At 41.5% G+C, this 16,027-nt stretch overlaps 1 protein-coding gene across 1 annotated transcript in view; it reads right to left on the bottom strand.

Moving 5' to 3' along the window:
• The window catches only part of LOC144699540 (dynein axonemal heavy chain 17-like), a 785,608-nt gene that overhangs the window by 213,296 nt on the left and 556,285 nt on the right, over window positions 1-16,027 (bottom strand). Inside the window, 3 exon segments of the mRNA XM_078570587.1 lie at window positions 5,855-6,121; window positions 10,247-10,438; window positions 12,860-13,024. Of these exon segments, the coding sequence (XP_078426713.1) occupies window positions 5,855-6,121; window positions 10,247-10,438; window positions 12,860-13,024 (624 nt within the window).

The following is a 16,027-nucleotide window of genomic DNA, read 5'->3' as shown; positions in this document are numbered from 1 at the left end:
GCAGTCGATGGCACCCTGCATCTGTGGAAAACCTGAGATCTGGGCAAATCCCAGCGCTCTTGCTTCCTAGCTTTCCTGATCCCGGGGAAAATGCACAAAGTTGTGTGCCTTCGCAAAGATGGTGTCAGTGATCTTACTGATGCATGTGTGCGTGGATGCTTGTGATATCCCACAAAGGTCACCTGCGGAGCCCTGAAAGGAGCCACTGGTGTAAAAATTGAATGCTGCAGTAACTTTCACGGCCACTGGCAGGACATGTACTCCATGTCCCCGTGGCGCCAAATCCTGCAGCAGGTGGCAGATGTGACCGACCAGTTTCCTGGACATGCGCAGTTTTCGGCGACACTGGCTGTCTGTCATCTGCAGGAATGCGAAGTGTAGCCTATAGACACTGGGTCTAGCTAGGCGCTGACCAGCGACGGCTCACTGTGGCTCTTCAGCGGCGTTTTGCGGGAGCCCCAGCCACCCCTTCTTCCTGAGGGTGCTGTTCCTCCCCCTGACCATCCAGGCGCCTCTGTCACTCTCTTCTCCTCTGTCTCTGCTCTCTGTAAGCCATGAGACATACAGTTAGGTCACCAGGCTCCATGTGCCTGATGCACTCCTCCTGCAGGATGAAAGAGAGAGATGCCTGAGTTAGATTGGAAGTACTAAAAACCTCTCTTGGTTAAGTATGAAGGCCCCTTGGATGGCCAGAGTTTCATGCACTGCATTGCTGCCTGAAAACCCAACCAACTCCGCCCTACACCAGCTGACCAATTGGCGGCAGCTTTGCTCACTGGACTGAATGCTGTGCAATCAACTCAAGCACAGGCATTCTCCTAATGCTCACTGCAAGGCAGCACTGTTAGCTTGAACCATGGGGGAGACTGGTCCAAACCTGAATGATGACATTGCAAGGGGCTTTGAGAGCCTCCAGCAGTGACTGCCCCATGGTCAGCTTTAGCAAGGAGTTTGTACAACGTGTGCCCAGTCATCCAATTGTTCTGCAGTCACTAAAACGTTCATTAGTTTGCAGTCTGTGCCTAAAGGGTGAAATGTTCTGGAACATTTGGTGGCACTTTCAGGCCTCTGCGTTGCTTGAGTGGGCAGATAAGCTAGAGGCCCCACCCCAAGCATGTCAATGTGCAGGTTATATTGGGTTTTGCTAATGCGTGGTCGCTTCCCTCCCCCAACCCCCGCACATGCTTGTGCACTACCATCAACTGCAGTGAAGCTCTTGTCTCCCACAACTTGCTCCAACTGCAATGCAGCCCTTGTGCCCCCGCAACTCGCTTCAACCGCAGTGCAGCCTTTGCCACCCCAACTCGCCTCAGCCACAGTGCAGCCGTTGCCACCCCCCACCTCACCTCATATGCAGTGCAACCCTTACCCACCCTCTCCCCCCACAACTTTTCTCAAGCATAGTTCAGCCCTTGTCCCAACACTGCACTGACAGCCAGCTGGGAAAATGTGGCTTGTGGCGCCTCTACCTTGAGGTCCAACAGGCGACCCTCACGAGCACTGCACAATGTCACTGAGTACTCACCTCCAAGTTCCCCTTGAAGTGCAGGTCGCCAGGTGCACACTTTATAAATGCTGTTGTGAAATGCACCCTGATGTGCTTGGATGATCCAGTGTGGGGGGATGATTCCGGTGAGCTGGGCTTATAATGATATGCAGATGTATTACAATTAAGTTCCCGATATGCAGCAGTGGGAAATGCAGCCAGACATTGATGAACTGAGTGGATGATTGCAAACTGGTTTCATTTTTGGCCTTCCTGCCATATGGTCTGCTCACACTCGCCATGACATCTGATGCCCGCAGGCACAGAAAATTCCACCCTTAGATGCAGCAGACCACCCTGTTACATGGGTACTGCCTCTGTGACCTTACCTCCTCTGTTGCTCCCTTCTCCAATGACCACCTGTAGGGTCTGTCCACAGCAGGCCATTGCTGCTGCTAATGGTAATTTCATTCCGCATCCAAAGTCCAATCTAAGGCAGTGATGGTGCCACCCATCCTGATTTTCTGAGTGCCAATACCGCCAAAATGCAGAACTTAGCCTCTCTTAACATGTAGTCTCACCAATCCCTTTCCCAATGAAAGTTAGGAAGGCAACCGTGAATACTGAATTACTGATTTCCATATTTACACCTTTTAATTGCCTTACAATCTTCTTGCCCTCCTTTCAACAGTGTGGATCCCGAAGTGTGCAAAGTAAACCTGGTAGGAGCGGGTCTGAATTTGGTGTGTTTCTTTGAATAGCCAGGGGACCCCTTTGGAATTTGCCTTAAAATTTTATTCACAGCCCCAGAGGCTGCACAAAATAAATTCAGCTGTCTATTTTTAAGATTTATTTGTTCATGGGATGTGGGCATCGCTGGCTAGACCAGCATTTATTGCCCATGAGAAGGTGAGCCATCTGTTGTATTATGCCTTTGAGGGATAGCAGCATGCCATCACTAGAGGGGAAGTGCATTATGTGATCCAGCCTCAGTTTCACTTTGGCCTGTGAATAGAATACAGCACACACAGCTCTGCTGCTGATGCCTTCAAGCTTTCTACCTTTGTATATATACTCCCGTGTGTCTAAATTAAATAAATGAACCCACAATGTGTTTACACAATCCCTTATAAGTGATTGGTGCCTATGTATCATTATAAAAACACAACATGGTATTCAGCAGTGCTCAAATAGCGTGGCAGCAAGATTAACTATAGGTACGACATGGTGAACAGCCTTAGATTGTGCTATGTGGCATGAGATGACCTTTGACATCTTAGTCAGACCTTTCAGTCAGACCACAATGAAGCCATAGCTTCAGAGCATTGAAATCGCAGTGTGGTGACTGCACAGAAAAGGTTTAAAGACACAGTGCTCAAATAAAGAGCTGGTAAGCAGACGGATCCCTTGGGGTGAGTGCAACCATGTGTTCAGAGAACCAGCACTGGGTTAGCTCGGTCTGCAAAGGTGAGTGAGCAGGATGTGGGCTGGATTGATAGCGAGTGAGAGAAAACAAAACAATAAAAAAAAAAGGCTGTCATAAAAATCAGGCAGAGAAATTTGCAAACATAATGGGTGGCTTTCAGAGTTGTTGAACAATAAATTGAATAAAACAAGGAGGAAGGTCAAAGCGATATTGTCAAAATTTCCACAAAATTCCCCAGTTTGATTTGGGATACAGCAGACCTACTATCCAAATTCAAAATGTTTGAACAGCATACAAAGCTATGGTTTCTTGATTCAGGTATGTCTGAACCAGAGAAGCAAGCCATAAAAATTCACCAAGCAATTGGGAATGAGGGTCTACACAGGTTGAGCATGTAAGGATTAACAGCAGAAGAGCTAAAGGATTCCCAAAAGATATGGACTACATTGGAAGACTGGTTCTGAATCAGGTTAAGCGTCCGTATTCATCAACTAGAGTTCATATATTTTTGACAATGGCTTACAGAATCCATAGACCACTTCATCAGCAGATGCAGAGAAAAGGGTATGTACTGTGACTTTTCAAATGCAGAGCTAGCAGACATTCCTATAAGGGGATAAGGAAGGACATCCAAAGCCAGAGTTCATTGGATAACTAATTGAGATTAAAATTAAACAGATAAAAGGAGGTTCATAATAAATGTCAGATTCATAACACCATAGAAAATCAGGCAAAATACAAAGGAGAACTAAAAAGTGAACTAAGAAAATCCAAGAGCATGTATAAGAAGAGATTAGCGGGTGACATATAAGGAAACAGAAGTATTTCATAAACATATAAAGAACAAAAGAAAAGTTAAAGGAAGAGTTGGACTGATTAGGGACCAAAAAGGAAATCTTGTGAAGGCAGAGGGTATGGCTGAAGTGCTAAATGAGTATTTTGCAGCTGTTTTCACAAATTAAGAGAATCCTTTCAATGACCCAGTAAGGAAGAGTGGGCAGAGAAATTAGGATAAAATTGAAGAAGAAGGATTTAAAAGGTGGGCAGTGCTCAAAGCAGAAAAGTCACCTGATGCAGCTAGGATGCACATTAGATTATTGACAGAGGTGATGTTGGAAATAGTGTAGGCTGTGGCCACATTCTTTTGATCCTTCTTAGATATGCCAGAAAACTAGAGCATTGCAAACTTTACACCCTGTCCAAAAGCCCCTCTTCCCCCCCTGGGAATGAACCAGGTGATCACAGGCCAGTCAGTCTAATGCCAGTGGCGGGAAGCTTTTAGAGACCATAATCCAGGATAAAATTAACTTTCACTTGGGTGAACATGGGCCAGAATTTTCGGCTCGACGAGCAGGGACGGGGCCCGCTCGCTGAGGCATAAAATGACGCAGGGTGATTTCGGGCGTGCATCCCAACGTCACTGCGCGTCATTTAGATTTTCAGTTCTATTAAGGCTGCACAGGGACCATTCAGCGCTTCCGGGCGCATGTCACGCTGGGTGGGCATTAATTGGCCCGCCCACGTAAAATGGCGGTGCAGACCCAATCGGGGGTACCAATTGGGTCCACACCCGCCCCCGCACAACCCCCCCCCCACCCCCACCCGATGGGGGAATAATTCTCCCCGTGGGTTAGTAACTAACAACCAACGTTGTTAAAGGCAGCAAGTTATGATAATCTGGAAAACACTACACAGAGGGGTAGCGGAAGCAGATTAAAATATAAATTTCAAAAGGGAATGAGATACTTGTTGAAAAGGAAAGAAATGTTATGGGGAAACAGTCGGTTAATGGGATAAATTGGATACCTCTCTCAAAGAGCTGGCACACGCACGATGAGCCGAATTGCTTCCTTTTGTGTTTTTCTATGATTGTGTTATCTTTTGTGGCTTTTAATGCCTACATTGACATTTTCTTGAGGGCCTTAGCCTCTCCCAAAAGCCTGGGCTTAGACTCGATAATTTTGCCCAAAGGTGTAACTCTGCCTCCAGAAACGAGAAAGGGTTTCAAAGAAAAAAATACCTAAATTTTGAAGATAGCCAATTACATCAGCTATATAGTGAAGGTTAATGCAGGCAGATAGTTTCTTTCCTAATTCTAATTTTTCTTAAAATAAAATATAACGTTAAAGGCAAAGCCTGTTTAAGGAAGGGAATTGATGGGAGTTGTCTGTGGGTGAGTGGGATTTTACCATCCACCCATCTTAGCAAGTTAACAGGAGTGAAGGATGTGGCAGAAACATGAGTGATTGTGGACAAGATGTAAAAGAAGCAGCTGAGGGTTACATTTTCTCCACAATCCCCACCCCACAAGCCATTGGTAGGTTCATTCTTTGCAACACCATGTGATATCAACTTCCACTCAGAGGCAAAAACGAGAGAGGTAAAAGGGAGAGCAAGAAGCAAAAAGAGCTAATGTGTGAGAAACAGAAGAGAAAGAAACAAAAGTCAAAGAGGATAGGCCTTAAGAACAGGTAAAACACAATGGCCATTCTGAGACTTACCACTTGCAATGTCTTGGGTGATAAACTAGTAATATCATACATCAGTATGCATTCCCTGTGGTGTTATGTTCACATTATAGAAGAACCTGCTTATATAACCTTTAACTACATTTCCCTGCCAATGATGGTGCTGTAGAGTAACAGTTTTCGACTTTCCAGCTGCATAGTTTGTACTGTAGAGAAACACCCCTGCTGCAATGAGGTGTACTCCGCTTATCAAATTTCCATACTTATGATCAAAATATTATTGGAAAAATAAGGGCAGAATATATGATTTTTGAAATTTAGGCTGAATTATTTCTGCACATTCTGATCTAACTCTCAGCCATCCTCCAACCTCTTTCATCTGATGATGGTGCTTGCCTTTGTTTTCTACGTTTAACAACATGAGTGGCTGACTAAAAAAACAAAAAAAAATCACAAAAATTCCATTAACTATACCTTTAGTTGCCTCCTCACTCTCTCAATGAAAAACTTCCAGCAATTTTCTTTGGTATCCTGCAAACCCAGTAATTTAACTTCATTTTTCATGGCGCCAATAATATTTTCAAGCTCATCATCCTGAAATAATCCTGGAATCTCACCAGAGGCTAAAAGGTCATTAATAAGCACGAGAAACATCTCCTCTGCAACCTGGGAATCCGTCATCAGAAATACTGTTCCAATGTTTTTCACTCCAGCATTGATAAATTGAGCACCAAGATCTACCTAATTTAAACAACAATGTTGAAATAAATCAATTTTTGTAATTCATTTGACAGATTATTTCTTTGCTTTGATTTCCCAGTAGAATTATAATTCTTAAAGTTGGAAGGATGGATAAATATTCTGGGATTGTTCATTCTTTTGAGGGTAGTTAAAAACGTTGCTAGATGAAACTATAAATGTATGAAACAGTGTTATCTCCCAGTCAACAACTAAAGAATTAAATTGTATTTTGTTGCAACATCATCAAAAAGACATCTTGTAAGTGTTGCCCCCCAGTTCACATACTGCACTGAAGCAGAAATGTCATGGAGAATATTGGCTCGGTCATGAAGTCATGTCAAAATATCTTAAAAGGATAGCCAACAGTTGTAAATTTTCACTACTCCTGTAGTACGTAGAAAATTCCAGTCTTTAGTCTTCAATATATTTTCTGACATGGTTACACCAAGATTTTGCAATGCCTTAAACCTATAGCAGCTATATAAAATTTGGATTGAAATACTTAAACTTTTAAAATTATTCTTTTCTTTATTTGTTCCCCTTTGTCATCCCTTAGTTACTAACTGAGTATGATTCCAAGGCAGTAGAAGCCCTTCAGTACTTTGTCCATGTAACCAATATTCATATCTGAGTCCAGACAGCAATGGCCTGAAATAGTTAGATTTCCAGCCTCAATCAGAAATGCAGTAGAAAGGTACTCCCCTTCTTTGTTTGGAAAGACCACTGACCCTTAACATCGGTGGTTGGAAAATTAATGGAATCTTTACTCAAGGAAAGGACAGAAGAACATCTGGAAATGAGAAATATATCAATGAATAGTTAGCAAGGATTTCAAAGGGGAAAATCTTGCTTGACCAACCTTATTGAATTTTTTGAGGAGGTAACAGAGAGAGTAGACAATGGTAATGCAGTTGATGTAATTTATCTGGATTTTCAAAAGTAGATTGATAGTGTGCCCATTAATAGGATTAGAGAATGTGGAGCCAGGGGACAAGTCACAGAATGGGTTGCTAGCTGGCTTCAATAAAGAAAACAGAGAGCGGGAGTAAAGGGTAGTTATTCAGTTATGCAGAATGTGGGATGTGGTGTTCCACAAGAATCAGTGCTGGGAGCACTGTTGTTCATAATTTACATTAATGGTTTGGACTTTTGAATCAAAACACATTTTCCAAATTTGTGGATGACACCAAATTTGGAGGGCGAGGCAGGGATGTGGGAGAAATATTCAATGTGAGAAGATTGCAACAAATTACAGGAGAATGTTAATAAACTTGCAGAATGGGCAAATAATTGGCAAATGAAGTTCAACACAGATAAATGTGAGGTAGTACATTTTGACAGGAGGAATAGGAAGGTCACTTATTACTTGGAAGATGCAAGCCTAGGTGGGTTAGAGGAACAATGAGATCTCAGAGTGCAAATACACCAATCACTAAAAGTTGCAATGCAGTTTAGCAAAGCCATAAACAAAAGCACTAGGCTTTATTTCTACAGCGATAGAACTGAAAAGAAGGGAAGTATGCTAAAATAGCAACAAAAACATTTGGAAAAACTCAGCAGGTCTGGCATCTGTGGAAAGAGAAACAGAGTTGATGGTTTGAATCCAAGTTGACTCTTCTTTGGAATTGGGTTCGCACAATAATAAAAGGTTTTGACAGGATGATTACAGAGAAAAAGCTTTCTCTTGTGAGGAAGAGCATAACTAAAGAACATCAAAAAAGATACCCACCAAGAAATCCAATAGTGGAATCAGAAGAAGCTTCTTTACCCCAAGAGTGGTAAGAATGTGAAGCTCGCTACCATAGGGAGTGGTTGAAGCAAATACACTACAGCCTCTCTAGTCTGGAAATCTATTGTTCGGAAACATCACAAAAACAGAATTACCTGGAAAAACTCAGCAGGTCCGGCAGCATCGGCGGAGAAGAAAAGAGTTGACGCCTTGAGTCCTCATGAATCTTCAACAGAACTGAATTCAGTTCTGTTGAAGGGTCATGAGGACCCGAGGCGTCAACTCTTTTCTTCTCCGCCGATGCTGCCGGACCTGCTGAGTTGTTCCAGGTAATTCTGTTTTTGTTTTGGATTTCCAGCATCCGCAGTAGTTTTTTGTTCGGAAACATCAGTTGTCCAGAAATTTTTGAACAGACCCAAGCAACTCATGGGAGTGGTAATATGGAAGATACAGTATTTGGATAAATACAACTATTTTTATTACTGCTTTATAATGTTTTATCGCTGTTTTATGCTTCAGGTAAATATTTATATCTTTGATGTTTTCCAGTTCACATACTTGTGGTTAGACATTCTAGTGAAATTCTATAACCCAGAAAATTCCAAAATCCAGAAATGACTTGGTCCCAAGCATTCCAGATGAGAGAGGTTAGAGTGTAGTAAAAATGAATTTCAGGGGCAACTAAACAAGCACTTGAGGGATAAGGAAATAAAGGATTAAGGGGGTTAGTATTCGGATGAGAAATGATGGGAGGAGGCTCGAGTTGAGCATAAACTCCAGCATGGACTATATGGGTTGAATTGTCTGCTTCTGTTCCTTATATTATACTGTATGTAATCCTATGACCCCATGCAAATTCCACAATTGACTATTTTAACATTTGAGGACTATTTTAACATTTGAGACTGATGTCCGGAGCCTGTAGAGGCACAAAAGTGATGGCACTGAGGAGCCAGAAAATCAGAGGTGTACCATGCTGTTCTAAGAGTAGAGCCCTAGTACATTATTTCTCTGTAGACTAACTGCCCCTTGTGTATGAAATGATCATGTTACATCACCCCCAACAAAGGAATTTAGGGCCTGAGTTTTAGCTGGGTCTTTGAACTTTGAGGGCTTTGCATCTGTGTACAATGATGTTCCCACCCATGTGTATTTTCCATCAAGGGTCAGTGAACAGGAACTTGCAATGGAAACAAACTGTTTTTCCCCTCAGTAGTACATAGCACTAAGTCCAATTGTTCTGCTTCAACTGCTGTCCTGGCCATTAAGAAGTAACTCAGTACTGACAAGGGACCAACTGTGGGATCTTTTGGTCTGTATAGCTTATTAACACATCATGTGGAGCATTTACCCATTCAGTCTATTGAGTCAGAGTTCACACTTAATAATATAGATCTCTAAACATGATTACTCATCAAGATGACCTATAGAGGTATTTAAGCACTGCAGGTGGCAACATTTAAAAAAAATCAAAGTACAAGGTGACGTCATTGAATCTATGTTCAGTAGGACTAAATATAAACTAAAAGTAAAATAAAACATCCACGGACAAGAACAAGCTAGGAATCTATGGTATAGTTTAATTGTAGGTGCCTTGAGATCAAAGAATCAATAGATGCAATCAGCAAAGTTTCTATATCATTACACTTGTGAACAAAAAGGCTGCTTCATGTGGTTTTATGAAGTGATCTGGATGGAAGGGAGATTCTTGTTTGTAATAATACATGAAAGCATAATTCTGTCAATAGCAAAAGCAAAGTAGAATTGGAAATCTAAAACAAAACATAAAATGCTGGAAACACTCAGTAGATCAGGCTATATCTTGAGGGAACAGAAATTAGCCTCTCTTAGCATGTAATCTCACCAATCCCTTTCCCAGTGAAAGATAGAAAAGCAACTGTGAGCACTGAGTTACTGATTTCCATATTTACATCTTTTAATTGCCTTGCAGTCTTCTTGCCTTCCTTTCAACAGCAATTTACAGGAAGCCTGGTAAATGTGTTATTAAATTGAAATGCCAATGAAAATCTTATTGAAATAACCTAATTTAAATATTATAATCAGCAGCTCATCTCTCTGCAAGGTGCTACGAATGCATCTGAGTTAAACCCGGAAGTTAACACGTTGGAATGGCTTCTAGCTGCTATTTTCAATGAATTTAACTATTCTCTTGAACCCCAACTCACATGCCCATAACAGTTAAGATTCCTCTCCTAGTATCACTGGATCTTGTCTCAAGTGATTTCCCTGCCCATATTGCCCAAATTTTATTAATCAATATTGAAAAATTTTGGAGTTATTGTTTAGTGATTATCATAATACAGATTTGGAACCAAAAGTCAAGGTGTAAAATTAATATAAGAATATATTTTTAGATAATAAGAGAAATTTTGTACCTTGAGGTCAGCAACAGAGTACCCTTTCTTAAGTGAGATCTGGAAAACATTTAAGGCACTTATATATGCTGATAGCCGAGACAGGCTTTGCTTTCCACTGCCACCAACTCCTACAAGTAGTGCATTTCCTCTGGGTGATTCTAAGATACGGTTTATCCTACAGATATGAGCCATTGCATCTTCAAACAGAACCTGTAAAAATGAAATTTTGACAAAGCATGCTTTAAAAATACTGCTCTATAACGATTAAGCATAACTTATTCAATTGAAAATGTTTTTCTATTTGTTTCAATAAAAATCAACAGAAAAGCAGCAGCTTTTACTCCTTAAACACTGCTCAGCTGAATAATATCTGTCAGATCTATTGTTTTATTGAATGATATACAGGTAAGATCATAAAAACATAAAAAATAGGAACAGGAATAAGCATTGTGCCCTTGGAGCCTGCTCTGTCATTCAATATGATCATGGATGCCTTCTAGCTCAATTCCACATTCTAACCCTAACCCTATTTCCCTTGTATACCTGGACATACAAAAACCTATAAGACTCTGTCTTGAATATCCTTGAATGACTGAGTATCCACAGTTCTCTGGGATTCAGAATTCCAAAACTTCATCACAGTCCGAATGGCCATTCCCTAATCATGAATCTATGCCCCCCTAGTTCTAGATGCTCCAGTCAGGGAAATAGCCTCTCAGCATCTATCCTGTTAAGCCATCTCAGTATATTATATATTTCAATGGAATTGCCTCTTAGTGGCGGAGAGTTTTGGAACTGTACATCCAAAGTCACCTGGTCCTCAAAAGCAACTTCATTTACTAAATCATAAGCAGAATTTAATGAGTGGCAAGGTTTCCCCTGCCTCGCCATTTAACACTCCTGTCTCAGAGGGCTGTCAGACAGTCTGATTGACTGGCATGCCTGTAGTTCCAGAAGCACCCGGAAGTGGCGGCCACTGCTGGGACTACAAGCAGTCCCATGAGTCAAAGCCCCGAATCCAGGATGCAGATAGTCAGGGGAGAGAGAGGAAGGAGCACCCAGGGGGAGGGGTGGGGGGCAGAACTTGTTTTGGGTGGGGGGGCCCGATCAGCAAAAGGGGCGAGCGATGGAGGGTTCCTCCGACTTCCTGCCCTAGGTTTGAGCAGGGTAACATATTAGGCTTTTCCCCACCCCACCCCCTCCCTGCCCCCAACCTCCTTCTGCTGGCCTCAAAATTAATTGAACATTTTAGGCCCCCAACCGGGATGAGGGTGGCGGGCTGCCCTAGGCCTCACTCGAGGACAGGTGGGCAACGGGAAGGCTACCCAGGGAATTTTACGGGTCCCCTCCACCTGCAAACCCGCTGGCAGGGACCTGTCAAACGTTGCCTAATGTCTTAAATTACTCATGTAGTATATCCCAAAATGTTATTTTCTGAAAAAAATTTATCTGATTTCCATTTGATTGAATCAATTCTAAAACTTCTACCAGCTCCCTCGGAAGACTATTCCGTAGGTTGGCCACTCTCTCAGTGAAATATAATTTCTACAGATTATTTTTGAATTTACCATATCAAAATGTCCATGGTTGGTTCTACTGTTCTGGAAAGTTTAAAATAATTATCTACATTATCTAGTGCCTTTAGATTCCTAAAAATAGAAATCATATCACTGTCAACCTTTTCCTTTGCAATGAGAACATGCTCAATTTACACAATCCAATCATACAACCCCTCAATCGTACTTGTTGGACTTTTTAGTATCTTTTCAATAGCTGCGATATCCTTTCTGTACTATGGTCACCAGCACTGTGCACAACTGTTCCAAATGCTGTTGCATCAATAATTTACTAAGTGGCAGGATCAGTGCTTTTAAAATTAAATCCCCACTGGTCACCAAAGCAAATATTGGATGCCAAGCATCAAGAAGACAAGACATTGCTGTTGCCCAATATTACCATTTATAAAAACATGTGAAATCAGGAAAAATACTCACATCTTACATAGCTCATGTTTGTCATTTGTAAGGTTAAAAAGAGAAACACTAACAAACAAATCAATGCCCATGGAATAAATAAAAAAATGTCAAATACAGTGCAATATGTTGAACTTCACAGTAAACATAACTACCTGCAGACAAAAGTACAAGTTCACCATTTAGTTATGCAGTTTGTTTCGTGACAGAAAAATACACGTTATTGTCCTCCACCATTATTACTATAGATTCAATACACATGTAAAAAAATCTTCTCATCTATTGTGCAATAGTTCAGCAACTATACTTTCTGATCTTATGCTTTCTCTGCATCATATTATTTATTTCCATTGTCATGTATGCTCAGTCAAAAGGCAGGTCCTTGGCTCATTGTCTGCTGATACTTCCTTCTTGGCAGTTTTTTTTGGTCAGTGGTGGTTTGCCATTATCTTCCACTAGTTTATTTCTACTTCTTTGCAAAAATCTTTCTCTTTGTAGTTTAGTTTAGAATTTGTTTGGAACTTTTAGGGTGTAAAAAATCCTCAAGCACTTTCCTAATAGATAATGTTAATATCACCCATTTGGTTATAAAAACGACTACAATGATAGTATAACTTTGTTTTCCTGTTACTTCAATGTAATTTTTGAATGCACTTACTAAATTCATAACAGCATTGATTTCATTGTAGCTGTCCAGAGCTTCCACTAATATTTTATTCAGATGTTCCCAGTTTCTCACAGGTAAATACTTAGGTTCTCCAATACCAGAAGAAAAATGGCAATATATATTGGGCTTTTCAAAAAGGCTGGATTCATCCATTTCCTGACCATACAAAAATAAAATTATGGTGTTAATTTGAATAAAATGGAGTAGTATAACAAGTTGAAATGGGGGAATAAAGACATCGGTCTCCAGCATTTTGCTAGTCTTTCCATACATCAAACACTTGCTACTTTGGAAGACAGGAAGATTTTTGAAGTTTTTATCATATAGTCTTTGAAACAACTAATTAAAATTGAAATGAAAACAGAAAATGCTGGAAAAACTCAGCAGGTCTGACAGCATCTGCGGAAAGAGAAAGAGAGTTAATGTTTTGAGTCTGTATGACCCTTCTTCAAAGCTAAAGAGAATCCATGCCAGGTTGTTTGTTATGTCAATCAGTCAAAATAAAGAGGCTTCAGTTGAGGGGATAAATAAGTTGTACTTGGTGAAAATGTCAACAGATCTTAGATAAACTGACTACATGCAAACACCTGCTCAGTCAGTAAATGCAATGAGGCACTTTTAATTTCTTAAAGACTAATTCTGTCTTTATTTTTTAAGTATTGTGATTTAAGAATTGTTGTCTTCCTGCTTCTGTGTAAGTAGATCTATTATTTCTAGTCTTGAGAATAGGTTTATCAGTTTGCTGTTCTGAGAAGATTACTTCACGGGGAATTTTGGAAATTTGCACATGGACTGTACATGATTTTCCAACCATTCCAACATGAATGGCTGGTAGTTGAGGTTCAATACCAGGAACACAAACCTGAGAATTACCAAACATATACTTGAGTCTTATGGTATAGTTTATATGTTTTAAGAGAAAATGGTGGACACTCTGCATGATCTACAGTACTGATAGCACAATAAAAGGATAATTGTTAAGCCCAGAAACGTTATCTCAAACCAAGGGTGTGGGTAGACCCAAGTTTTGTTTCATAGGAGACCCAGAGTGCTTAGGAAAGCTAACTATTGCTGCAGAGGCAAATTTTTTAGGACATTTCTGACACTTCAGTATATGTTGTCCTTTTGCATCTTAGGCCAGAATTTTATGTCCTGTGGGCGGGTGCGTGCCTGACCTGAACGGGTGTAAAATTACACGAAATGACGTTGGGCGAGCGATATTTCGCTTGGTGGACATACACAAAAATTGAAAGAGCACACGCCAACAATTAAATGGGCAATTAAGCTCATTAATGACCCTATTGTAGGTGGTTTTTCATGGCGCTTCCGACCTTACAGTTGGCGGATGGGCCAATCAGCCAGGCAGGCTTTACATTTTTGATGAAACCTCATTCGAGGGTGGGATGAAATCTCCGTTAGGATATAAAATAAAAATAAATACCTGGGGACTGTTTTTTAATGAGGTATGCTTTCAGGTGCTTGATTGTGCTGCATGTACATTTTTTGTAGCATTTTTGTGCTTTCTTTTATTATTTGGAGGTCTGCAGCTCCGTGAGGCATTAGTCTGCCTTCAGGGAGCTCAGTGGAAGTGCTCTCCAGCATCCACGGTGCCATCGGTGCCCATCCTCTTCTCACCCTCACTGGCAATGCCAAGATTTTCTCCAGGCATGTTTCACGCTGACTGGCCATTAATTGGCCAGCCAGCATAAGATCGTGTTCACAGCACGATCTCGGCCGGGAGCGGGTTTTACATCCGCTTCCGGCCGTGCCGACTTTGGACGCATCCCGAGGATAAAATTCAGGTGTTAGTGTTCTTTCAGGGATATGAAATTGTGATGGCATGTACAAAACAACATTAAATGGTCACAATAAGTGATAAAGTAAAAGCAAAAGCTACTTCACGCTGCATAACAGGTCAGCCATAAAATAAAAGAGAAAAGTTTTATACTACTACCATTGAATAAAACACTTTGATCATAAAGTGTGTAATCCTTCTAACGAGCATTTGTTTGTAAGTAATATGTAAACAAGATATGCAACAATCAGTATAAAATTCTCTTAAAAAATTAAAATCTGTTTTGTTGAATTACGCTAATCCTAAATTTTTGGTTGGATATTACTCCCACAACATTGGCCCTAAATTCCACTGGGCCAAAAACTACTGCCAATACTGTTCTGGCCCTGCCATAAATTGGGGTGTTAGTTCATTTAAGCATTCATTGACATTTAGGGCAGGATTTTTTGCTGAGCAGGCTGGCGCGTGCCTGACCTGCTCGAACGTAAAATGACAGGCAATGACTTCAGGCGAGTGTCATCGCGCACTCGCACAATATTTCGGTCAGCAGGTGCACGCGAGAGTTGGCAGCGCACCCACTGTCAATTAAAAGGCCTATTAAGGCCATTAACGATCCAATTGATTTAAATTTTCCACTGCTTGTCTGGCGAAAAGGCCAGGGGTTCTTTGCATTTTTTGCGAAACCTCATCCACAGGCGGGATGAGGTTTCGATCCGTCATTAAAAATTAAAAAAAAAATTTCATCCTAATTTCTAACATGTCCCTGCTCATGCGGACACCTCATGCTGGTGGCCCTCAACTTCTATGCCTCCGGGTCTTCATAGGGCTCACTGGGGCATCTGTGTGGTGTTTCTCAATCAGCTGGACCCAGTTGCGTTAAGCTCGTGACTGATGCTATCTTTAGACACGTCCATGTGTTCATCCACTTCCAGACAGACGACGTGAGCCAGGAAGAGAGAGTACAAGGCTTCACTGCGATGGCTGTGTTCCCCTGCGTCCAGGTTGTAATAGATAGCACTCACGTGGCCATCAGGGCACCAGCAGGTGAGCCTGGAGCTTTCGCAAACAGATAGGGGTTCCACTCAATGAATGTTCAGATCATCTATGACCACAGGACACAGATTCTCCAAGTTTGTGCCCGTTACCCTGGGAGCTCACACGATGCTTATGTCTTACGGTACTCACAGGTACCAAGGCTGTTCATGGCTCCAGCACGAGTGCATGGTGGCTCCTGGATGATAAGGGCTATCCCTTGAAGAAGTGGCTGATGACCCTACTCCGTCACTCAAGAACTGAGGCCGAGGAGAGGTACAACAGTTGTCATATCTCCACAAGAGCAGTGGTGGAGAGGACCATCGGGCTGC

Source organism: Cetorhinus maximus, chromosome 24, assembly GCF_964194155.1.
Source record: "Cetorhinus maximus chromosome 24, sCetMax3.hap1.1, whole genome shotgun sequence".
In the NCBI taxonomy this organism is placed as follows: Eukaryota; Metazoa; Chordata; class Chondrichthyes; order Lamniformes; family Cetorhinidae; genus Cetorhinus; species Cetorhinus maximus.
Note: the sequence above shows the minus strand (reverse complement) of the source record. Positions and strands in the feature narration are given on the sequence as shown.